At 35.6% G+C, this 27,096-nt stretch overlaps 1 protein-coding gene across 1 annotated transcript in view; it reads right to left on the bottom strand.

The window, feature by feature from the left end:
* LOC149553452 (cyclin-T1-3-like) overlaps positions 1-26,708 on the bottom strand; it is a 58,663-nt gene extending 31,955 nt beyond the window's left edge. Inside the window, exons 1-2 of the mRNA XM_089788898.1 lie at positions 26,469-26,708; positions 8,536-8,919 (exon numbers count right to left, since the gene is read on the bottom strand). Of these exons, the coding sequence (XP_089645024.1) occupies positions 8,536-8,789 (254 nt within the window). The 5' untranslated portion in view covers positions 8,790-8,919; positions 26,469-26,708. The remainder of the gene's footprint in view (positions 1-8,535; positions 8,920-26,468) is intronic.
* Between the last annotated feature and the right edge of the window lie 388 nt (positions 26,709-27,096).

Here is a 27,096-nt window from a genome sequence, read left to right as displayed (position 1 = left end):
AGAGACAAAAAGATTACAATCGACAATACTATGCGTCACATAAAGAAGCCCAAAAACAAAAGGAGTTAGAAATCACAACACCAGCAGATGGCAATGCTAACTTTATGAAAGCATTAAAAAGATTTCGTCATCGAATAGACTCTTTGGCAAACTGTCATGCCCAAACTACGAGGCAAAAACACAATTTATTTTTTTTTAATTAATAATTAAAATTTACTAAATCAATATGTTTGTGTCCACAATTAAAGTATAGGTCCTCTACATTTCATCTTAAGTTCAAAATCTTGAGGAGGAATAATATATTAATTTCAAACTCTTGTTATTAATTTAATAACGACATTTGTTTCGTTAATCAATTTCTTATGCCACATTGTATTTTAAAATTATCGAAAAACCATTTAAAATCTCTTAAACCAAAAATGTTAACCCTACCTTGTACTTAATTCATCAACATACATATACATAAAACCTTAAATGACGAACATCAAATATCTGGAAGTAACATCACACAGCATGAAATAATATGATATGTTCAAAGCATCAGATAATGTCTTGGCATCTCGAGTCGTGAGTATCAAAATAATAATAATGTATCACTATGCTACGATGGGTCAGGGCGAGGCCTCACACAAACCTACGAATATGCACTTTGTGCAAAGAATGTTATCCAGGCATGCTTTTGCAGTCATCAAGCTCAAAACCATCTTGCAGGAGATGCTTCAACGAGAAAGTGATACATCGATTCTCACCAATGAACAACATGGACCTGGGAGAGCAACCTCTGGTGTTGAAAAGACTAATCCAAGTCAAAGAGATGCTTATTGCCAGAATCAATGCAGTATTGCAAGTTAGCCATAGTTTTGGGGGGCAGTATAAATACAGTGGACACACAATAAGCTTTGCACAAGACATAAAAAACATTGCAAAAGTGCTTCCACGAAGAATACAAGAATTACATGTGCTCATAATTCAAAGAGTGCATACACAAGGACATTATTATGATTGTTACGTGAGTAGAAGTCATGTTATAGATGCACTGCAATACAAAGTCAAACATGACCCATATTATAGTGATGTCACCATAGATGTTGAATGCTTAGCGAAAATCCCAGAAACAAGAACAGATGTTTCGAGCATGCTTCATAGCATTGAAACAGAGGAAGAGATGGTGATACCAGATAACGAGATGGAAATTGATGGAGATCTGACTGAAAATAGTGTTCCATGCACATCATCATTCATGTCTAAATTGAAAAATAGATGTCGTGAGCTAGAAATTATTAAGAAAACATTGGAACTAGAGGGCAACATCGATGATGTCATCAACTGGCTTGAAATAGATCCTTCTCCAATAAATGAATACAACACCGAGGGGTTGTTGGATATGGCTTTTCCTACCCTCTTCCCAACGGGTTCTGCACAACACATGCAACCACGACTACGAGAGGTACAATTCCATGAGTATGTATTACACTTGATGAGGTTTCATGGCAATAGGTTTGGAAGGCACCCTCGGTTCCGATATTTTATCTACAATCTTCTGCTGCGACATCGTAGTCAAGCCCTTGCAACAGTCTTCATGAAGAGAAACATTGAAGAGAAGATACTAGTCACCATCGAAAGTCTTCACAGTCATCTAGAAAACCTCCCAGACTCGCAACTTGCGAAGGAGCTCATGCACTTTGGATCTTCAATCAGAGGTACAAGACCATACTAGAAAAAGTATCAATCAGAATTAACAAATATGATCAATCAACTAGGAGCATCGATGTTATTTTTCACATTAAGTGCAGCAAACACAAAGTGGCCAGATCTATAATGTTTGTTTGCACATGACACACCTATCAAAATGTGGTCAAGCAAACAACATTTGGAAAACATAATAAACAATCCCCACACCACATCGTTGTACTTGCATCAACGATTCACGATATTTCGTGAAGAGGTGATTGAAAAACTTCTTGGTGCAAAGGACTATTGGTATAGATATGAATGGCAACATAGAGGGATTGCACACATACATGGATTTATTTGGCTAAAAGATACACCGGATATGGAAAAAATTGATTTGAAAAATGATGTAGAGGTTGAAAAAGCATGCAAATTTTTTGACATGTATGTATGCCCTTGGAACCCTCAAGATGCAACTTATAGAAGCAATACAATATTTCGGGCTTCGCTAGATGATCCATGCTTGCTCAACACAATTGAGATATTCGATACAGATCATGTACATGACTATGAAGAAATTATTAACTATGTCCAAAGACACACAAAATGTAAAGAGGGAACATTTTTGCAGAAGGGTAAAAAAATAGAGTGTCGATACAAAGCTCCATGGAAAGAACAAAATGTCTCCACTCTATCATGTGATAGTGATGGGATTAAAAAATATGCACCTACACGAAATGATGATAGGCTAAACATACACAACAAAGATATGTTAAAGATCTAAAGAGCGAATATAGATTGCCAACCGGTTATCTCATGAGACCTTGTTCTCAAACACATTGCCAAATATGCATCAAAAGCAGAGAAAGCATTTGATACTTGTATGAATATGCTCAAAAGAATATCAATAACACAACAAGAAGATATGCCAGCCCTCACTGCATATTGAAAGTTCATAACGGAGATTGTTGTAGAGAGTGATATAGGGGCACAAGAAACATGTCACATGCTCCAAAAATTACCACTTGTCATATGTAGTCATCCTTTTGCATCCTTGAATGTTGGACGAAAAGTATTCCAACGAATAACAAGGGAAAAGGGTGAGAGCCAAGCGCAGTCTACTTACCTACATAGCTACACTGAACAACCCCCAGAGCTCGAAACACTAACACTTCTTGAATCTACAAGATCATACACCTATTCTGCGAATTGTAAACAAAGCAAGCGGAAAAGGAGATAGGTAAAAGCCATAGTCAATATCTACCCAAAGTTCTACAGCGTCCCAGATGAGGAGTCAGAGCAATTTGAAATATTTTGTTGGAGTGAGCTACTCTTTTATTAACATTTCCATCATATAGAGCTCAAAATAGGGCTTACAAAGAATCAAATAATTACAAACTTGAAGCAAATAAATGCAACAAGATATTTTGTATGGCATGTCAATCGCATTACCCAAAAGGAAGCAACCTCAAAAGAAGATGAAAGTAACAGTAATACCAACATGGATGAAACAATAGAGCTAAATGAGTGGCAATTGTCTTCACAAATGGGGCCCTCAAGTAGTGTCAACGTAAGTGATCTTGACATGCTTGGTAGACGCGAGTTTGATCAAAACAATAGATGGGATTTGGTTACAACACCGGAACCTTTACACGTAATTGTAGCACAATTCATAAATGAAAAGAAAACAAATTGGTAAGAGGAAAGCATGTTGTCTAACTTTGACATCCCAAGCTATACATTGGCAACAAAGCAAGAAATTGCTTTAGAAATAATTACAAACCACAAGAATCGCTTGAGTACTAAACCACTTCACATGATCATTCAAGGGACAGCTGGTACAAGAAAATCCTACTTAAATGTTGTATATGAAATGCACTCAAGAGTGAGACAACAGAACAAGGAAACCAACTACCCATGCTAGCTCCTACAAGAGTAACTGCATTCAACATACATGTGTTGACAATACATTCAATGTTATAGATTCCTATTAGAGAAATGCATCCATTGCAAGGGCAAGCTTTGACAACATTCCAAGAAGCATTAAAGGACATAAAATACATTCTTATTGATGAAATGAGCTTCATAGGGGAAAAGCTACTATTAAAAATAGATAGTTGACTACGACAAGCATTTTCCTACAATGAACACCTATGCTTCGGAGGAATCTCCATAATCTTAGTTGGAGACCTTGCGCAATTGCCACCTATGATGGACAAACCCATCTACACAACACACTCTAGCGCTAGGTTTATATGGGAGCAGTTCACAACAATTGCTACTTTAGAAACAATTTTTTGAGATAGAATTCTGTCGAATGTTACAAAACATACGAAATGCAGAGCCAAGGCAAGAAGATTGGCAGTTGTTGATGACCCAAACAAACAAACAAGTAATATCATCTGAAAGGGAGGAATTTGATTGTTCAATGCACCTATTTGCCACCAATGATTTGGTCAGTCTACACAACAAACAAATGTTGAAATTGTTGAACTACCCTATTGCAATAAGTATTGTAGTGAACACGAGGAACAAAATGGACAGTGCAATTGGTGATGAAAAACTCAAAAAACAAGTGCTACTTTATAAAGGCCAACACATAATGTTCACGACAAACATATGGGCACAAGCAGGTCTTGTAAATGGATCTCTTGGTGAGGTAGTTGATATTGTGTACAGTCTTGGTTCAAAACCACCTGATATTCCAATGTATGTTACCACAAGGATCGATAATTATACTAGACCCCCGTGGAACAAAGATGACCCCAAGGTTGTACCCATAACTCCTGTGTCACTGGGTAGTCGAAGGCAAATACCTCTCACAATGGCATGGGCCATAACCATACACAAATCTCAAGGTCTAACACTGTAAAAAGCAACAATTGACATTGGGAAGATAGAAAGGTAGGGGTTGACATTCACATCTATGTCTAGAGTTAGAACATTGAATGACCTTCGCATTCAACCAATGTTCTCCTACGAGAGATACTCCAAAATGCAAGACAACTTACAGAGGATCTCAAGGAAAAAAGAGGACGCCCAGTTGCAACAATGCTCACTCTAACAAATCTAAGGTACATAACTGAACACAACAATTTTCATATGCCACTTAATGCTATATATATACATTATCCTCATGCGTTTGCTAAGCTCCACACCACAACACAACCATTTTCTTAGGATACTAAATTTATGATGCAAAATTGTAATAGTTTTTCTTCTTTGATTTGTGCAGGTCTTCCACAGAGCTATTCCTAAACATTGTTGTACTATGACATTATTTTCTCCAAGTCTTGACAGCTTATGAAACAATGATCTATTCAACCATATTGTGTTTCTCTTTCCTTAATTGAGGCCCTAAAATAAAACTCTACTCTTTAAGAGATGCTTACATCATATTTTTCTTTCATTAAGTTATCATTTTGGCACTATATCCTCTATATGTCATGCTGGAGCAATTACTATACGTTTGAAACTTTGATATTAGTAAAATGAATGTACTCGGAGTTTGTGAAATATGCAATCACATACATGTTCTTATTTCTTCAATATGGGTATTTCAACACTTTCATGTTTATTACCTTACTAAAAGTCTAAAGCTCCTAATGAACTCTATCTCCCTTGTTGCCTTATGTTCCTTTCATTATTAAAGTCTCTCTGATCTTTTAGATAGTTCTTGAGGTAATCATGATAGTTTCGTTGCATGCTTGGCCTCATTTGCTGGTTGTATTTTTTTAATCTTGTAGTATCAACCCATGAGTTGAAATAATGCATATACATGACTGTAGATATATTTTATCCAATTCCAAAAAAGAATGGCTTCTCTTTTATTTTATCTCCGGCTTGGATTTTGCCGGCTATGACATAAATGGCATCTTTCAAGCTCAATGTGTTATAAAAAGAAAACCCATCAATTGTAAAGTCAAATTATACAATTTATAGGAAAATTAAGCATGTCCAAATGTCTGGTCATTATCCATGTGTTTGAGGGTGTAAAAAATATTCTCGAGAGAAATAAGAATCGTTGAGTTTGAGCTACACAGGTTAGTTTCTGTAGGTACAATATTATCTGTTTATATTAGGATATTCATCCAATAAACATGAATAGACAGTTATGAAATACTGACAAATCTGCAATGGGATAATCCTTGTTATTAGTGAATATGGAAACTGGTAAATGATATCAGCTACAACCTTGTACCAGTTGGTACAAGTGCTAGTATTATGATTCTTAATAAGAGTATTTTTGGGGAGGACTAAGTAACATGCCCTTCAGATCCCAATCCACCAAATTTTGCTGATTTTTGCAACAAGCTCAAATAAGTTGTTCAATTGAAGGAAGTTGAGGAAGTAAAGATAAACGTAGCATACCTGTATCAATGTGTAAAATGTTGAACTTGCTGCAATAGATCAAGAATTGCATCTAGCAAATAAGTATGTAGAGCTTCTAATAGCTTTGCCAAGATTTAAGCTCAGTTTTTAAATTCTTGTTGGTTTCTCATAACTGTAGCTTGCTTTACATTACCAGAACATATATCTTTATCTATTATTTATAGTAAACTTACATAGAGTTTCCAAAAACTTAAACTACAAATAATTCATTCAAAACACATTTTTCAAAAATACAGATAACTATTTCAACTTAAGAGAATACCAAGGAAAGCTCCTCAAATATGTCCACTCATAACATACAAGGACATCCACCGTTAAGATGTGTCCATTCAATAAATGTCAGGTAGCCACTCATAAAAAACACAGTGATGGCCATGACCAATACTGAAGCTTAAATATCACATGGACAGACAAACAGACATGCTTGGAAACACAACATATCATAGTACTTAAGTGACTAGAGCATGCCAAGGCAATAACTAACAAAACTCTATTCAGAATAAAAATTAATAAATGTAATGCCTAAAAAAATTGATAGATGGTAATCAATAATTTATAACTGCAACATAAGAATTGCATCAAACCACCTTCTATCACTTTTGCATCAGAGGACTCTGAACCAAAGTGAGGAAAAAAAATTTGAAGTACCTTTTTCAGCTATCATTTGGCATATAATATTTATCTTTGGCATTGATCAATGATCGAGTATCATGCTATGAAATGATTTAGTATTATGATTCTTTATTTTCTCTTATTTTTTGCATACACACACACACACACACACATAGCCATACACACCCAAACCCAAAAAAAATTACGAACTCAGATACCGGGCTTGCGTTGCACACCCATCCCTGCATCCGAACCGATAACTTAGCATATAAGGTATTTCAAATTTGCCAAAGCATTCTTTACCTGTTAACTAATAAATGAGAAAACATGACACAACCTACAAACCACATTTTCTAAAATCTATTCTCATTGCAAGTAAATGGACAATCTGCTTGGTTGAACTCATTTGTTTATTTTGCAGGGGAATTCAACATACGGTAAAGTCAACAAAGAAGTACATTCCCATTATTAGTTTCATTTCTTCTATTACCTATATCTTATTATACATTATTAATTAGTATTACTAATAGTCACAAGCGGGCAACACACACACACAGAAGTACCTCTGCAGTAATATTTGTACCACAGATGAGGATGCTAACACATTAACCCAGAGTTTTCTGCTGTCATTAAAATCCAAATTTTGTGATTTGCTGCTACCTCTACATATTTTGCTAAACTTCAGCCTCTTTAAAGTTTATACATCAAGCAATAATTTTGATCTCAATTGTTTCCCTTCAAATTTAATTTAGTTTCAATCTTATTGTTTTGGTTTTCCTTGCATCTTTGGAAATTGTTTTAAGATTTACATATAATTTTCACTAAATTTTGTGCCGTATCTTCGTACTTTGCAGACGATACACACTCTCAACACAGTAAATTTTGTTCCCATTCTTTTAGACCCAATGCCCTGTGGGCTCACTAAGGCACCTTTTTTTCACGTATCCTGTTAAGGTCTACATATTTGATTCCTATTTACATTGTGTAAGTTTTGGTTTTTGATTGTGAAGCAGTCATATAATGTGTAACAGATCACCCCAGATTCTATACTCCTTGTGTATTTACAATTATAAATTACCTTCAGTCTCTGCTACGGTGGTAGGGTTACAGTCAAATGTAAATATGGAGGGCACTTTGCCCTATCAGTTGGACATTTAAGCTACCACTACTTTCACCCCACAGCTTGCTTCATTTAATCGTAAGGCAGTTGACTGTCAACACAGGTGATGCATTAGTTTGAACTGTGTACATTTGCCTATTTGTCCCAGTAAATATCAAATCCACTGAACCAGAGCTTCTATTTCAAAATAAGAAAAGATAACTTTACAAAGACCCTGGCAAAAACCACTACTATCTTGAATGTCAGAGAATATTAAACAAAAATATTAGTTGCCCTTCAAACCATGCTAAACAATTAAAAAAAGTCACATTACTTCTGAAGTCAGATTAGCATTTCTAGATGACTTGTGGTGCCACACTATATAGACTTTGGTTGCAAGCCAAAGTCTACATTCAGGAACATTCAAGATGTAAACTTACAAAAAATTATGAAAAAAATTTGAGTGTTAAGTGCAGATATAAAATTTAAACAAAGAAACGTATGTAAAACAGCACCAGATAGGAAGATGTTTTCATTAATCAACAATTGAATCTGACATACCTTGCGCTTGCATTATTTGCATTCAACAGGTGTTCAACATATTGATATAAATTGGTAAATTCATTTTTCAATGAGAGAACATACCCTTTATGGATTAGAATAAGTTTAGAATCAGACATTTTCTATAAGACAGATTAAATTAAACTTTATGCAAGTGAAAAGTAGTCCTTTCTTATGCAAATAGGACAAATATTACGTACAATTTCAGTCTCATGCCTAAGTCCTGAAGAAAGGTGCAGTATGACTTTCGAAAATATGTTTCTCTTTTCAGATCAATTCCATCATTTCTTGATGGAGAATTTTTCTCAATTTCTTCTCTGCCAAAATACCAGTTACTGCTAGAATGATCTGGCTCCTCTAATTTTCCATGTGCCTCATCCAATTTTCCACTTGCCGAAGTGGATGCTCCACTTGATACAATTCCAAGAGTAGTCGGATCCAAAAGCCCTGCCATTTTCTTGTTATTCTTCTTCCTGGACTCACAATTAGCAATCTTTCTTATCAAGAATCCACTTGATTTAGATGTTTCTGTTCTCCCTAAAAATATCTTAGACTGACATATGTGACAGCTCTTGGTAATGCTCCTGCAGCACAGATGGTTGAAAATATTAGAGATGAAACACATTTATGACCAGCAATCAACACCTGCAACATCAAGATCACTCAAGATCAAATTTGCAAAAGCACGAGTGGAATTGTAGGTTACAAACATATAATCTTAGAAACTCATATGTTTCATGGATAATCTGTGTAAGCATTCATGTGCTTGAAAACACAGGCATACCCATAAACACATGCAGAACATTTTTAATATGTAGGTCTGCATGTTGGGTCTGGGTAACCATGCACTCACAAACAAACATGCACATGCACATGCACACAGGCACATAAACAGGCACACACAAGTTGAAAATTCCTGTTGCAAAAAATATAGTGAACCAATTTGAATAACGAGCTTGGATGTTACATGTTTAAACTCTACTCAAGATCCGACCAATATGGTTGCAGATAACCATTTGCTACTGAAGTCTCAAAGCAACAAACTATGCTATGTGAACAGTCTAGGAATATATGTAACAATACTATTACAAATTGATAACCTAGCTTAGCCTATCTTAAAATAACTCAATCTTCACATGCAACTGATTTGATGGGTATATTTGGACAATGATCTCAAATGGAGCAAAACTAGAGCTAAATATCATCTAACAGAACATGCTCACACATGTAGTGGCACTGAACAAGTTTTTGAACAGCCCAGTTGTTGCAGTATGAGATCATTGATTCTGTATGTGGTAATGTGATTCTTAGTAGTAGAACAAATAATCATATTGTTTCATAGACAGCTTCACCAGCGGCACAATACTCTGCCTCAGATGTAGATCAGCGAATTGTGTTTCTTTAAAACTTCTCAAAAACTCAGACCAGATCATAGAAACAAATTATGATGTGGATTTCCTAACATCAAAGGACCTCGCAAAGTCTTCATTCATGTAGTTAGTCAAGAAGAACTGATCAGTCTTCTTGAACTATAGGCAATGGCACTAATCACAGACACAACTTAGAACTGATTTAGGTGGCATTACTCTTGTTACAAAATGGCCTATGAAAGACAACTGACAATAAAAATAATTCCAGACTAAGTGGAAGTCAAATAACTAAGAATCCCAATCAATTGACAATATATGAGTTGTAGACACTTGACAAGATGAATCAAATTGAAAAAGTTGTAAAATTGTCTCCTCTTGAAATTGAGTCATTAAAATTGCAAGTACAAAAAATAGTGAAACTAAACCATATTGAAAACTACAACATGATTTCAGAGTAATAAAAATATCAATAAGTATATTATGCATTGAGGATTTTCTAGGTACCTTTTGCATCTCAATACATCAGTTTTCAAAAGCCTTTGATTTTCCCCACAAAATCGGTTAACATCCCTACCTGACTCAGCAACTACTTATAAGAAATACATACCATTATTAATAATAAGGAAGCAGTACTCACTTTAGGAAATGGATCAAATCAAAACAGTTGTAAAGTTGTCCCCTGCTAAAATTAAAAGATTAAAATTGCAAACACAAAATCTAGCAGAACTAAACCATATTTAAAATTACATTGCAGTCAGTGAAATATTAAAAACTGTATCATGCATTCAGGGGTTTTTTCATTAATTTATACATTTTAATACATTGACATTAGAAAGCTTTTGATTTTTTTGATGCAATTGCTTGACTTCCCTACCTGACTTAAAACAACTTACAGGAAATACATAATACAACATTGTTATTCTATAACAAACATTTATCTCTAACATATCATAATATCTCATTTAACGTTTATTTATCTATGCAAGACCTATTAACCAAAGATGTAAGATTCCAGCATTTCACCTCCTTACATCAATGGACAGAACACTGCATGGACTAAACAGAACAGCGCGTTTGGAAATCTAATGAAGCATCTCTACCATATCTCCCACTCACCCAACATAGACCAAACTGATTGTAGACATCCTGACTATTGAACTCTACAAGTCCTTAATGCCCCATAAGAAAATGAAACCCAAACTCTGTGCGCAATTAGACAGAATCTGTTTAATGGTACACCAAGCTCTGAGTGCACCAAAATTCCTCCTCCAATGCATGCACAAAGACAGAATAATTCTCCTCCGAGAGTCCATTTTCCTCTCAAAGTCTTAATACGCCTCCTCCAATACTATAGAAACCTGATTCCTTCTTCAATGAACAGCAGGAACAAAATCAGTGTAGATATGTTAGCCAAAAATATTTCAATGATCACACTATCCACAAAACAACACAAATACAGATGAACGAACCACTTCTATCTCAGAGATTGTGGCACAAATACTACCAAGCCCACTTTGCTCAAAGAAGGGACACAAACATGGTGGTGCTTCTCAAACAATCTATCATCTTGTACAAGAAGCTAGCTTGAGAAGGGGAAAATGCCTCAACCTCCAGTGCCCCCAGCCTCCTTTATGACCTGCATAATCTTGATTTCTTAATCATTCTCATGGTGTGGAGTATCTCCATCAATAGTACAAAACTATTCTTCTATTTTGCCTTCAACGGAAGCCAAAGTTTAACTTGTCCTCAATTTTCCATTAATGAGGTCCTTGGCTTAATGGATGCAATTCTTCTGAACATCCATCTTCTAGAAATAGAAGCATTAAAAACATCGTTCTTCCATGTCGTAATGTTCTTCTTGACAAGCAATGTAGTTTCTTCAAGTAATCAAGTGATCTTGCTCGACTCTAGTTTCTTAATCTATTAGGGAGAAATCCCAGTTTCTAACTCAGATTGATTTTGCTTAACAGACAAATAATATACTGAAACCATGCCATTTTGTGGATTCCTTTATGTCCTATGGCTTTTTTGTGTTTCTAGATATGTTATTGTAATGTCCCTTTTTGGGATTTATCTGAATTTGGTCCATTTTGTGGCTTCATCTATGTCTTGTGGCTTTTTTGTGTTTCTATCTATGATATTCTAATGTCCCTTTTTAGGATTTATCTAAATTTGGTCTGGTAACAGTAATTCCAGCTTAAGATTAGAATTGTGTTATCAAATTAACAAGTGTCGAAAATTGCAGAGAAGAGAAAATACACATGGTATTTACATGTAAAAAACTTGGTAAAATTATACCGAGAAAAAAAACACAAGCAAATATCTTTCAATATTATTTCTCAGAAATATTCACAATTACAATAATATTTATTCTGTACCTCCAAACATGACAGCGAGTTGCATATAACAACGAAGTTGTAAAGTTCTAACTACAGAGCACAAACAAAATTTAGTATGACTCATGCAACTGCATGCACTACACTTGTCGAAATTACTATATTTGGCAACTCACCAAAATGCTAATAAAAACATCTATTTATAGTAAGCCTCAAAAAAATTGCACCTCCAATGGGACGCCTTCGGCATGGTCACCTTAAGGCAAGTGCTGGCATGGTGTACTAAATGATTTTCCATGATGAATTAACCCTCATTGATGATTCAAACACAACTAGATGATTCTCCATGATGAATCAAACCACATTGATGACTCAAACACAACTAGATGATTCTCCATGATGAATCCAACCCCATTAATGACTCAAACATCCATGATGACTTCACATTTCAACAAATCCTACTATCTTTGCCAATATAACTTTATAATAAAATTATCATTTGCAGTCTTCTTTATGGGATATTCACGGTTTAGGGCCGACAAGCAATATTAATCACTAGACAGGGACATTAAAAAACATTAAGTATCAAGAATCAAGACTGCAATTAAATCCATATAAACATCATTCATATCTAAATCAATACTCCCTACTAGGCTAATATCATTACTATTTGGTCAAAGGCACATTCCTTATAGCCAATCATATTAGAAATTCATTGGAAATGCTTGTAAACAACAAACTCAAGGATGGTCATCCTTGTGTTGCAAGAGCATGGAAAGATTATTGGTCCATCCATTTCTCAAACCACCTTAGCATATCCTTCTAGTCAATTATATTAAAAATTCATTGGAAACAATTGTAAACAGAAAACTTGAGGATGGTTGTCCTTGTGTTGCAAGAGCATGGAAGGATTCTTGGTACATCCATCCTTCAATCCACCTTGGAGGCTGACCATCCTCCTTGATTAAGCCCATGACAAGCATGGCAAGATTTCCAGCCCTCCATCTCAAGGTAGCATACTTAATGCATAAAGGAATTATGTTCAACCAAGTACACCAACTTGTTAAGATCCATCTCCCAATGTTCGTCCAACTCTCGTGAACTCGAAAGGCTGACAATGTTTCCTAGTTGCAAGACATTTCTATAAATTGAAGATAGATTGGAAAGCAATTTGCTATTGTTATTCCTCCATTACTGGATTCGTATTAACAGCCCCCACATCTGATGTGGATGCGCTTGGATGCAGTCTGGATGTAGTAGGATGCTGCCCTGATGTTCCTACACACCATGTGGATGCACTCAGATGTGCATCAACTACAGTTCAAGTGCATCCAGGCCCCATAAGCAATTTTTCACTTAATGAAAAGAGATTTCTCAAACCCTAAAACAGACCTTATGAGGATCTTACTAGAATCACTATGGCTTATGATGTTGATGACATCCCTACAACATGTTGCATCTAGTGCAATTGGAACTGTTTTGGACTCAAATGATTTTAAACTTGCAGCAGCTGAAAATGTTTTTTTAAATATCCTTTTGATGATCGATGAATCATGAGCTATATTTTGTAATTGTAATGATTTTCATTGGAATCATGAACATGGACATATATGATATGGCTTATTAAAAAAAATTGAGCTATCAATTGGCATTCAATATTTATCTTTGGTGTTTGGCATTGATCAACGGTGAAGTATCAAACTATAAAATAAATTAATTTTGTATATTTATTTCATTTTTTGTTGTGTATATATATAAATTTACAACATACATACATATATATTAATGTATCCAAACACATTCAAACCCCCCAAAAAATTCCACATATCCACAAACCAGGTTCTCATACCCGCATCTGTACCCAGACCCGAACAGTAGCTTTAGATTAATTCAAATAATATGTCTCTTGATGAAATAATAAATTAATTCTCAAATGGCTGCCACCAATTATTTTCTGAGTATTATTTATTGCTGCTCTCAATTTCTATTCCAATTTCTTCTTCAAACGGTTTCTGAATATTTTCAATTCCTTTACCATTTATATTTCACAAAGCTCCCTTGGATACTGAAATGTCTCCCCTTTTATATCTTCCATTTGAGGGACATACACCCCTTCAATATTACTACCCTTTTAAGAGTTGCATCTTTTCCTGACTAATTGCTGATTCAGCTTTAAAATAATTTCATCTACACCCATTGGAAATTGCTGCCCCTAAAGACTTCTTAGCCAACGCCTTATTGAACTGCTTCCCCTTTTATATTGGAATTTGATTTGCCTTAGTTGGCTCCTCAGATAATCGCCTAGGTTTTATCTATTTATACTACAGTGATCTCAATTCTCACCCACTAGCAGGGATGACAGAACCCTTCAATATTGCTGCCCTTTTAAGAGTTGCATCTTTTCCTGACTAATTGCTGATTCAGCTTTAAATTAATTTCATTTGTATAGACTTTGAAAATTGCTGCCCCTAAAGGCTTCTTAGCCAACGCCTTATTGAATCACTTCGCCTTTTATATTGGAATTTGATTTGCCTTAGTTGGCTCCTCAGATAATCGCCTAGGTTTTATCTATTTATACTACAATGATCTCAATTCTCACCCACTAGCAGGGATGACAGATATCCCATAAATCCTTTTCAGTTTGAACTAATTGCACCTTAATTTGACATCTACAAAATCAAGCCCTTGAAACTTGGAAATGGCATATGTTTTCTCCATTTGAAAATTCCATGCACCTTTTACAATGCAATTTTCTAAATATAAATAAACACCCATAATATCCTTATTTCTCCATCTATAAAACAACTATCTCCGAAATTTAACTCAAAAAAGAAACTCACAATTAAAAGATTTGAACATTTAAACTTCAATCCATTAAATACAGTCCCATTCTTTAATTAGTCCCTAAACCAGCCCTTTTATGATTTCTCCAATGATGATTTTAGAGACACTGACTCTTAAAAATTTAATATAAATTGAAAAAAATATATATTCACATGCCTTGTTCACTAGGTTGCATGGGTACGCTTAGACACACCCCTGGGACGCATACCCAAATACCGGGCACTCAGTGGAGAGCGTCACAGCTATGGACCTTGATTAAGATTTCTGATTTTTGTTTTGGTTTGTGTGTATCAACTTGTTGTTTATCAAGCTTAACTCACTGCGTAATTAGATTGAAAACTTTGATACAATACTGATTAACAGTATATATCACTGTTCAAGTCAGAAGTTTATAATTTGCAATATGTCATTGTTATATGATTTATGATCTTCTTGTTCATGTTTGCCTTCTCCGTTATGCATCTAAGCATTTATCATATATTATTATTACAAACATATTGGAAATCTGAAATTGAAAACAATACATTGCATCTACATACTGTATCACTGTTCTTGTTTTGAAGGACCATTGTCATGACTCATTTTAAGATTTTCTATAAATATTGAATTGTCTAAAAAAAAGTTTGGTGTACCCAAGTACCCCCGTCCCCTATTTTGAAAAAAAGCCATACCCATACCCCAGTACCAGTATCCTAAGTTCCCAAGTACCCCCGTCCCCATGCAACCTTGCTTTGTCATGCACCTTTTTTCCGTGTGAGTAAGCTTTTGTATATAAAATCCAATTAACTTTTATTTTACATATCTTCCTTGTCTGTCATATCACTTTTGCTCCACAACAGAATTTTCATGGATTTATTTTAGAATCTCCTTTCTCTTATTCCTTTTAAGCTCTGGTTCACAGTCTGCATCTTTATTTTTAATCTACTAGCTCTCATCCTGATGACGGACCATGAAGTGTGATCCAAAATGTTGATTCAAAACTAACGCATGATCAATTCTGGAAATAAAGCACTACAACAATTATAGATTGTGGAAAACCGATATCATTAAATCTTTAAGCATAACCACTGTCTCCACTTCACTTTTAAACAGTTCAGTATAAACTATTTTTTACCAATTCCCTATGCATCTTAAATTGTCAAAAGAGCAGCCAGTAATATTATATCACATAGTATACAGAATTTTCTATTCTTCCCCAAAAAACTTCAAAGTTTTGCTGGACATCTATTTATCTTTTTCTTTTGCTTCCACACATGGTTTCACCCTAGACAAGCACAATCTGATAATTGCAAGGAGATATAGGTAATTTTCAAGGCCACCAATAAACATGTTCCATCATCCTCAATAGCCCCGTAACACACGATGCCGCCAATAAACATATCTTCCATCATTGATCTGATTTACGGATCTAGACAATAGCAGCTAAGTGAAATTGCATAAAGGTATATAAATATTTAATGCCTTAAGAATAACTGAAAGGATGTTAAAATTTAGAAATATCAGGAACGATAAAGAGAGTGTGAATTACAACACATAGCAAGAGATAGAGAAGAGAGCACCAGTTTGATATGGAGTTCATCCAAGTGGACTACATCTCCAGGTTTAGCTCAACTGAGTGACCAATCTATAAATAATGCTCCAGATGCAATACAATCTCTAGGTAGAGCCTCCTAGATACTGCCTTACAATGTTCTGTAGCCCATCCACAAAGTCGTGATAGAAAATCCTCACTCAAATCAGCTCACATAAAGGCTCTCAAAGCCACAAGGTTGATTCACAAAAAGTAAGAGAAGGGCTTTGCTAAAAGGCTTTGCTACAAAAGGAAAGCATTAATACAACATAGATTCAATATTCCCATTTGCAAGAAATTCTCTCTTTAGACTTCTTTTACAAGCAAAAGGAATACTCTTGAATTCTCCTCACATGAGAAGATGATCTCCCATTCTTCTTCTAGACAGGAGAAAATGCTTTGACTGCTTCTCTTCTTCTCTCTGAATCCGAATGCCTTTACAAGAGATTTAGGACGCCTTTTATACATACAATTTAGTAAAATGGGGTTAAAACCATATCTCCCAATTTTATGCTATCTTAAAAATGATAACTCCAATTAACTTAATTTGGAGCTTGTTTATTTCTTTATTTTGGTAAAAATAAGGGAGATTTTTATTTATTTTTTTAGTTTCACCCTTCTTCTACATTTGGGCTTGGGTCCCTTATCCTCGAACTTCCTTTGTCTTTTGATAATTCGCTCAACTATTAGTCAAAAATGGTGCATGGCTTAGTGAGGAAAGAAAGCTCTTAGACTTTCGTATATCATGGGTTGAAATCCTGCACATTCTCTCTATGTTCTTAGAAAGGCACACAACACATAGATAAGGCAACCAAACATGAAGCTTAACGTTTCCAGCTGTACAAATCCACAATGCTGCCAATGGTACTCATGTTCACATGTGTGTTATATTGGTTTAAAGAAATATTCGGAATGGAGAGGTTACAGTTTCAAATCTCCTTAACAACTTTTTGCTAGAAAACAAACACACCCTCAATTTAAATCTTGAAAGTTGTGGAAGTAGGTTGAAATCCTAAAAATCAAGGGCACCCTCATGGGTTGACCATAATAGTCAGAAACTAAGGAGTTTAAATAAAACAATGTACCTTTAATAATCAAAGTGATTATGTGGTGTAGCAGCAGTCATGGACCCTTGTAACTAAGTGGTCGCAGGTTCAAACCTGCACACTCAATTTTGTTACACTGCTCAACCGAATTGAGTCTGAGGTGCCACATCATCATGCTGACTAGGATGTTGATGTCCTGATGACATCATCAATACTTTTATGTTTCCCTCCAACTTCAAACGACCATAACTTCCACATATGAAGTTTGTTTTTGATGAAGCAAACGCCATTGGAAAGCTCTCGACAAGCTCTTTAATTTGGGACTAAGATTCACCATTTTGGGATGATAATTTTTTCAAGTTTTGATGGCCTCTATGCCTAGTTTGACCATAATTTAACCAGCCATAACTCAAGCAAACAAACTCCATTCAAGCCCATTCAAGTTGCACCAAATTCATTTTAATGAGTTTTTCAATCTATCGCTACTTCTGGGAGATTTTGGGATACTTGTACTTTTAGTGAGAGATCCACTTGGATCAAACCAGGGATACTTATATTAATAATTATAATTTTGAATTTTTTTTAAATCTCTTTATGTCGGCCAGAAATTAAGGACATTTTAGAGCCATGTATCCACACAGAATGTTTTTCACTAAATCTGCTGGCCAAGTCATTTGATGACCATTAGAGCCAAAAGGAGCTCAATGTTTTACTAGCCAAACAACTTGAGCAAATAAGTCTCCTAGAGAGAGGAAAGGTTATTTTTCGTGCTAGTTAAGGCGACTGAATAGTCAATGCCTAGATGAGCATACATTGGATGTCACAGGCAATAAGAACCATGATTTTATGCATTCTTCAAACAAATTTGACAATTCTTTCGGAATTAGAGCAGTTCCCTTCTTTTCGTGATTTCTTGCCAAGTCTATTGTCATACTACATAGGCTTCTTACCTTTCTTGTTTCTCACTAGGTGACCCACTCATAAATGAGTTGCATCAAACAAGCCTTTATGCATCCTTCACATAAATTTAACATTTCTTTCAGGAATAAGAGTGGTTTCCTTTGTTGTTGTGGTTGTTGCTTGCCAGGTCTATTGCCATACTACATAGGCTTCTTGTCTTGTGTTGTTTCTAGCTAAGACATGCTTTCCTCAAGAATGGACCCTTTGTATTGAAGCATATTCAAAAATTAAGCAAACATAAATTTCTATATGAAACATTTAAGGATGCCAGAAAGACTGTGTATGCAAAGGGTAACTATCTCGAGAGAATGGTTAAAAGGAAATCACATTTTCACAAGACAATTGTACAAAAGTTCCCCAATTCAACAACTAAATATAAGGAAAATTTTAACATTTTCAACAATTTTATCTCCACCTAGTGCAACTAACTAGTTTTGATTCCTTGCCTTGTACACAATTTGCAAGCCATCCCATGCATCTTTGGTACTAGTAAAATTTTGGAGATAAAGTTGGACCACATCTAATTCACCAAATTCAACAATCACCTTGGATTTCTGGTTAGGCTTGTCAAATTTTTGTTTCTATTTGAAGTATACAGCATGTTTGGTAATGGTTATCATCGACAATTGGCCATAAGCTTTCAAACTTAAGATGAGTTCTGACTTGGGATTTCCTAGTAGATTAATTATCTCTCTATAAGCTTGGAAATCTATGCAACAAAATTATTGTAGCATAGTGGCATGATACTCCACAGCTGCCTGATTTTTTAAGGACACTTTAGTTTCTTTAACAAAGCATCAAAAAATTAGACAACTATACACAAAAGTACTTTTTCTTACAAATTGCAAAATAAGATAAAACCTTCTAAAGGATGTTTAAAAATTGCAAAATTTTCATCAAAATAATCAATTTGGATCATGACATATTAAAATAATTCAATTCCACACCAACTTACGTAAAAAGAACAATTAATTAATAATCACTAAAGATTGCAAGAGTTGTATTGAAATGGTTTTGTGACATGGTTTATAATTTAAAATATCCTCCATAAGTTTCAAACAAAAATCCTCCCAAAGTTTGTATCAAATTAACACAATTCAAGCAAAATATATAAAGTTTCAACCTTAAAAACATTCCTAACCATGTATAACTAAAAAAATTATGTAAACTCTAAACCAAAATTCTTAGCAACGCTTGGTATTTGCTTTATGCTATGCCTATACACCCTTGCTGTAGATGAAGGTATTTGTGGAAATTATGTTCAGGTCGTTGGATCTACCATTCACGCTGCAAAAATCTTGTTCTCTTTCTAAACAATTTTTTTTTAAAACGTCTTTAATAGCAGAATTCTATGCCTGAAGAATCCAAGGGCAACACTTTTGTCCTAAGATTACTATAGAGGTCATCTCATTGATGCAGAACCACAGACTAATAAAATGGATCTCTTCTTCTTTTTAAATCTATATATGTCAAATGTTTAAATCAATCAAGGACTGATCCAATTTGAATAGTTAGTAATATTCTATAACCAATATTGTTATAGAAAATCATCAACCACCAAAGTTTGACAGTAACAAATATTCTACATAAACAATCTAACAATACATGCAACAACACTATTACAAATAGTTTGTAAGATAAGATAATTTTATTAATGTCCAATACGAGATCAACAAAAGGGTCTAAGGGACTACCAAAAATCAAGCAGCAACCAAGAAAACAGCAGAAGCACCAAACGGTATCTAGAAGAAAGATAGAGCAAAGAACTAAGGGAGCAAATCAACAATCAATAGGTGGAAGCCACCAAACCAGAAAACACAACCAACTTATTACTTTGATTAATCAGGAAGAAGTCTAGAATCGATCGATATACCATAGGACATGAGATCTCAAGATGCCTCTAAGCACCCTTGGAATAGCTGGAAGCAGAAGAAGAATCCAAATGGAAATTTGTGCAATCTCACAGCCTTCAGAAACCTCAACAAGGGATCCAAAGCCCACTTCTTGCCCTGCATGGGAGAACCACAGTGAAAAATGCGGTGATGAGCTGGTTGAAATGTGATCTCATGTAGGAGAGCCACTGCAGGGTGAGGTCCCGAAGCCATCATGTCTCTTGAAGATAAAGTAAAGGACACCTCTTATCCATATGTGTGACTAAGGCTAGAAGAGACCAGGCATCTCTCAACAAGAAGTAGAATCTTCCTCTAACCTCATAGTCATAAATGGACTATTGGCAAAGTACTCTCCGAGTTGCAAAAACTAACCGAGTTTTTTGGCCTTGTGAGTTTTTACGGCTTTTACTAGCGCCGAAAACTTGTCGAATTTTTGACAAAAACTCGTTGAGTACTTGCCAATTTTTCACCAAAAACTCAATTGAAGTTTTACAACAGCACTTACAAACAAAAACAGCCCAAACAAATCCATTTCTCATTTCTTAACTTGTATTTTGTTGAGAGGGGAAATAGTCTTCCAAACACTTGAAAACTGAATTGTATTGATTCGAAGCATATTTGAAGTGGAGTTTTTGATGAGGATAACATCAATGATTTGAAGAGGCAAACTATGGAGGAGGGCGATGGACTTGGTTTCACACTAGATGACATTGAATTGAATGAGCACTCATTCCTAGTGCTAGGAGAAGCTAGAGGCTGAGCTACATCTAGGACGGAGGATGAGCCACAAACTGAGTCAAATATACTAAGCAAAGAGGCACAGTCATGCTGAGTGCAAACTTCTAGGACTAGACCCTCTAGTTCTACCTCTCTCTTAGTTTTTGCTAGAGCTGAGAAGAGGAAGATGTAATTGGAATGATGAATTACTTTTAGTTTTACATAAATCATTTCCTATTTTGCTTCCAGACATCAGCATTCCCCACAAGAATGCAATTTTGTACCCACTTTGTATTTAAATATGTCTAGACTAAGCTTGTTTCTCTTGTGTTCTCATAATATTGACTCATTGGATGCAACTTTCTCATTGAATTTTGAAAAAAAAAAAATGCATTTCTAATTAAATTTAAGCAATTTTTTTAGTTCTCGAGTTTTCCCCAAATTTATTTTTTAGGCCTTGACGAGTTTTTGGCTTTGGCAATTTTTCTAACTATGCTTATAGTAAATACGAAAGCAAAAGATGAAGTGTGTCTCAATCTCAACCTTCCCAAATCATATAGCTAGCAAATTCTATCCTCCCTAGCCAAATGATCGTCAATCTGGATGTGGAGTTAATGAGAAACCACTTTGAAAGAACCAAGAGAGATACAAAGAGCATGAGACCAACCATGAGATAGGTATGAGGGGCCCACAATGACTCGTGTTGTAACTCGAGAAAATGCTCTGCATAGAATGCTATCTTTGGCCAAAGCCCCCTAGGGCATAGGTCCGAGTACTATGAATATCTTGTTCGTAAATGTTTATCCTAATATGCATGGTCAACGCCTGTTGGGATGGTAGAAGATGAGCAAGTGCATCCAAGGAGTACTGGAAGGAGGAAAGCGAACAATATCGATCTTGATAAACCCCAACAAAGTCAAGGCTTGGGCAAACCAGCAACTGACCCGATTGAAGAGGTTCAAGCATACAATAGCCTTCGAATAGAAATAAGCCAAGTATGAATATATGTGACACCCCACCAAGGAGTTCGTGAAACCCCATAGGCGATGTATGAACCAAACAAGACCGAAGATGGTACAAAGTCTAAAAGGATGGGCCCCAAATTCAGCAAGAACAATGCTATGTGGGGTAGACTGTCAACATCTGATAATACGTCGAAGAAGAAGGGTCTAGACCCGCTCAATAGAAGCCTAGTCTAACTCCAGTAGGGACGATCCCAAACCACAAAACCATAGAGCACAATCTGTCAAATCAAATTATCTATAAGACTCGGCTTAGACCTAGTGTCTTACAAGTGATGTTTGAAGTATTCACTCTCAAACAGGGCAAGAGAGCCATAGCCCTTGTTGACACGAGGTTGGACTGTCTCAAGCTAAAGCAAGGGCACGAAAACTTGACCCCCAAATAGGTGTAGGAGAAAGCAATCTTGATCTCCTCGCCCTAGAATAAAAAGTGGAAGTGAGAGGTCTTATGGCAATTGAAGACATTCACCTTGGTCTTGCTCAGGTTCACTGTCAACTGTTAAAGCTTGAAGAGAGAAGCAAGGTCGTCAAGAAGTTTCTACAAGCCATCAGGGGAGGAGGTCATTAGGACCACATCATCTGCAAAAAGCAAGACAAAAAAATCAACCCTCGGTGTAAGTAACAGTCATCCTCCAAAGAGAGTGCGCCTAAATAAACTCCTCCAACTCATCAATGTAGAGTCCACACAAAGTGGGGGAAAGAGGGCAGCCTTGCTTCACCCCAATGGTGTTGAGGGTGAAATCAAACATGCTATAAGGAGTCCTTGTGCGACCAACCACCATCTCAAACGATCTCATGATGGCACTCAAGAGAGTCACTGAAATACCGATGTCTCGAAATCTCTAGAATAGGGTTGTCCTAGGGACAGAGTCAAACACCTTGCAAATACCACAAAACAACAAAAAATCTTCAAGGAGCGATGGCGAACTTCCCTGATAATAGCTCTAAGAGTCATGATATGGTCAATGGTCTAAAAATCTAGTCAAAAACCCGCCTACCCCCTCACACAAATGTGCCTCCAATCAAGCTCGCAGGAAAAAATATCATGTAATTGTGGCATACATTATAGAGGAAGTGTGCCCCACCATAATGTTCCTATAGTTGTCTAGATTTGATGTAGGCCCTACATTATGGGTATAATCGCCTTTCAGAAGTTGGTGAGGTGATAATCTGGCAATGTGGGGGAGGGTGACAATGAAAGAGGGTTGGTTTGGGTTATTGTAAAGAGTGGAGGTGTGGTCTAAGGCGGGGCGGGAGCGAGGACCTATGGGAGACGAGGGTGCACTAGAAGGTCTTGGGGGATTGAAGGAGAGAGGTTTGAAGGTATTGGGTGCAGTGTGAGATGAAGGTGTGCTTCTTGAAACAGAGGTAGTGGTGATATGAGTCCTTAAGCTACCAAAAGGATGTCAAGTGAATGGTGGAGGCCGCACACAACTTACGATGGAAGGATTTACAATCATCATCGTACCACTGGTTCATGGGATAAGTTTTGTTACATTGCACAGGAGCGCACACACAAAACAAATATCCAATAGCAATGAACATGAAAAAATAAAGAATGAATCATGTTTTACACAAATGAATGAACAAACTGAAATTCTAAATTCAGATTTAACAAAAATCAAGGTGAACCTCAATACATATATATCAAAAAAAAAACATCATACACATTGATAATAATAAGACTGATTCAATAATATTAAAGGATAAAAGAATAATCAAAAGTCTTCTCTATCTTTTATCTGTGCTATCAATTATGCTATAGCCATCTTCCACATCCTCTAAGTTCACATACGAAACCATAGATACCAAGAGATAGACCTTAGGTTGAGTTCAATTTGTTAAATCCTTAAATTCTTAGTGTAAAGACCCATGTTCAAATCCCCATAAATTAGATGCTATAGAATTCTGAACGGTGACTCCTGGCCTTCCATTAATGAACAACGGGGGAATATCTCAGTTTTTATCTAAATATTAATACTCATATATGTATTGATTGTAAAGAGCTAAAATTGTCTCAGTTGAACTCAGATGCTGATTTGAGACATATTTGTAAAAACTATCTTCAAACACTGAAAGTTGCAATTACTTTGAAGCACGAGGGTCTGGGTGCAGACATGAAGACAGGGACACCAATCAATCAGGGTGAATAATTAGATGAATAACATAGCAGCTATGTTATATATAAACATAATTATCAGGTGTCAGTACAAAATTGAGAAGGCATAGCAGCTATGTAATATATAAACATAATTATCAGGTGTCAGTACAAAATTGAGAAGGCAGACCACACTTCTATAATGGAGTTCCTAGCAACTATGCAGATAACCAACGTCCCTGCAATAAGTTTCAACTAAAATAGCATGGTTCAAATTTTAAACATGTCAATCTCCATAATATTATTCACAAGAAGCCAATATTAAAATTTAAAACATTAATATTTCATAAACTGGCATGAGATATCAACCTTAACTTCCCTGTCTTAGTTTTTCTCATTGTAATTAATCAATTGATAACATTTATATTTTGTGTGACAGGTCTGAGAGTTATTGTGTACAGATTTATTTGTTTGGCATATAGATTCAAAACGGTATTTGAAAGAGTTTCTCATCTTGCTTGCAGCGATTATTGGTAATTATTTCTGTTTCTTTTGCTTGAGTATGTATATATGATACAGATAAAATTAACCCTTTTCCTAGACCCCACTCCCAGTATAGGAATACCTTAAAGAAATCTTCGCTCCTAAAACAATTGTCCGCTGCTTCATCTAGAACAACTATTTGTAACATCATGAGAACTACAAGCACCACTAATTCCCTCCACAACCCCTCATGCTGTCATTGTAGAAATGTCTCCTGGTGTAACAAGAAATTGAAAATCAGAACATTCTATATTATAACAAGATTAAACAATCAAAAGCATTCTATCTCAGCATCATTTTATGTTACAGCCATCCTCTATATCCTTTAAGTCCACAATCAAGATACTGTCCATGAGTCATTACTCTTAAGTGCATCTCAACAATAATCTGTGTTGATGTGAGCAATTCGAAAAGCACTGTGGCTAAATCTTATAATCCATACATGTAATATCTCGTTAATTAAACAATACTATTTCTACTAACGATCTTCTTTTGACTATCCATTCATTGTCTTATCAATGGATTGCATGTACATCAGTATAGTTTATCTGTTTATTCCTTATGGAATTCAGCCTCTAACACTACAAAGTTGAAGCCTCGAGAGATTTGGATCTCAAGTACAACCATAGGCACAACTCCAGTGTTTTTGCAACCAGAACTAATCTATGCTCATTTATGTACCACTACAAATTCCTCAATCAAGTTACTCTATGTATTGCGATCTTTCTCAAACTATGGCTCCAAAGTAGGGTAAAAAGGAAGCTTGAAAGCACAATATCTAAGAAACTCAAGAAGACAATCAAGTCCTATCCCTTCATCCATATATAGTATCTAAATTTCTTCATCATAAATGTATAGAGTGGATCCATATATGTAGCCTCATCAATAAGTTGGTCCCGTTTCAGCAGCTTGTGTATCGACAAGACAGAAGCTGAAAGGTCTATGAAATATACATAGGCCACCATTGTAAACACATATGTAACCTTTTCAATTCAGCTTTCCACTGCATTGTTGGTTTCTTGTTTCTTGTAACATACATAGCGTATAACTGGTTTGAAAAGACTCCAGCATAATAACTGGAGGTGATTAATTTGATTCAAATCGAGGATCGTTCTTCAAACATCCCAGAGTTCCCTGCATCATAATTTTGTATAATAGAAGTTATTATGCGCTTGAAATTTTTCAGTAATAATTCTTTCCAGGACTGTACTAGATCCAGTTCTGAATAAGGTCTGTTTTTCGAACGCTTATCTTGTCATAAATCAATACAGATATATGATAGAAGATATCTATAAGCTGCATGCTTTGGGCTGTTTGCGCCAAAATATTCACCATATCACTTTTGCCCTTATTCGCCTCTCTTTTCTAGGTTACGGTTCACGAATACTCTAGTTTTCTTGGACCTCCTGTACTTCGGCTTTTTAAGGGGCGTGACATTAATTATTCAGAAGTATTTTGTCCGGTTCAAAATCTTGATATGTCTGATTACAGAGTCAAAATTTCAGCAAATAGGGCATTTACTTTAATATTAAATCTTCGTTTGACCATTCCTATAAAGCTACCGTATACACAGGAGAAGAAAGTTTATTACATTTTAATCTAGCTAAAACCCTACACATTAAGCCATCTCACAGCCGCTTTAATCAGATTTTTCCATTATTTCCTCAATAATTTCAAGCTCTGAAGATGTCTGTAAAACTTGAAACGCGATAAAGAGAAAGAAATGAAGTTTTACCTCGTTGTCTGAGAGAAGCAAGCGCCAGCATAAATGGCCTCTGCGTTTCCTACGTGAGCTTTTTAACCCTGCAAACCCTGAAAAGCCATCGAAAAAGAAGATATTAGAGAGAAAGAATTTAGAGCGTCGAGATTTAACGTTTTTGATGTCCCTCATTTCGGGGTTTAAAAAATCGAATTAGTGCTTTAGAATACGAAGATTGCACGTCAGCAAAATGAAGGGCTGTTTTCTCATTCTGTCACTTAAATTGAACGCGATTTACATTAATGAAATTTAGTTTTCCTCGACACTTGAAAATGGTTATATATGGGATGCAAATTCGTGGTAGATTGTAAAGTGGTTTCCGGCCAAGTTGAAAGGTACGAGAGTACCTATGGATCAATGGATTTATATGAAATCTCCGATCCAAAAAGAAGGATCTATTAGATTGTGAAGTAAGAAGTGTATATTTTGTAATTGTAGTCTTTTATTATGTTTATTAGTATTTTGTCTACTTGATATGATAATGTCTTATATAATTAGTGAAATTTGTTTATTTTATTGTTATTAGGAGCAATACTAGGGGTGCTCACTTGAAATAACAAAGATTCGAGAAAAGTCACATATGAACATGTCACAACTAGTCACT

The sequence above is a fragment of the Cupressus sempervirens genome, chromosome 6 (genome assembly GCF_028749045.1).
Source record: "Cupressus sempervirens isolate cs-2001-9-10 chromosome 6, ASM2874904v1, whole genome shotgun sequence".
Lineage (NCBI taxonomy): Eukaryota > Viridiplantae > Streptophyta > Pinopsida > Cupressales > Cupressaceae > Cupressus > Cupressus sempervirens.
This window is presented reverse-complemented; position numbering and strand designations above follow the sequence as displayed.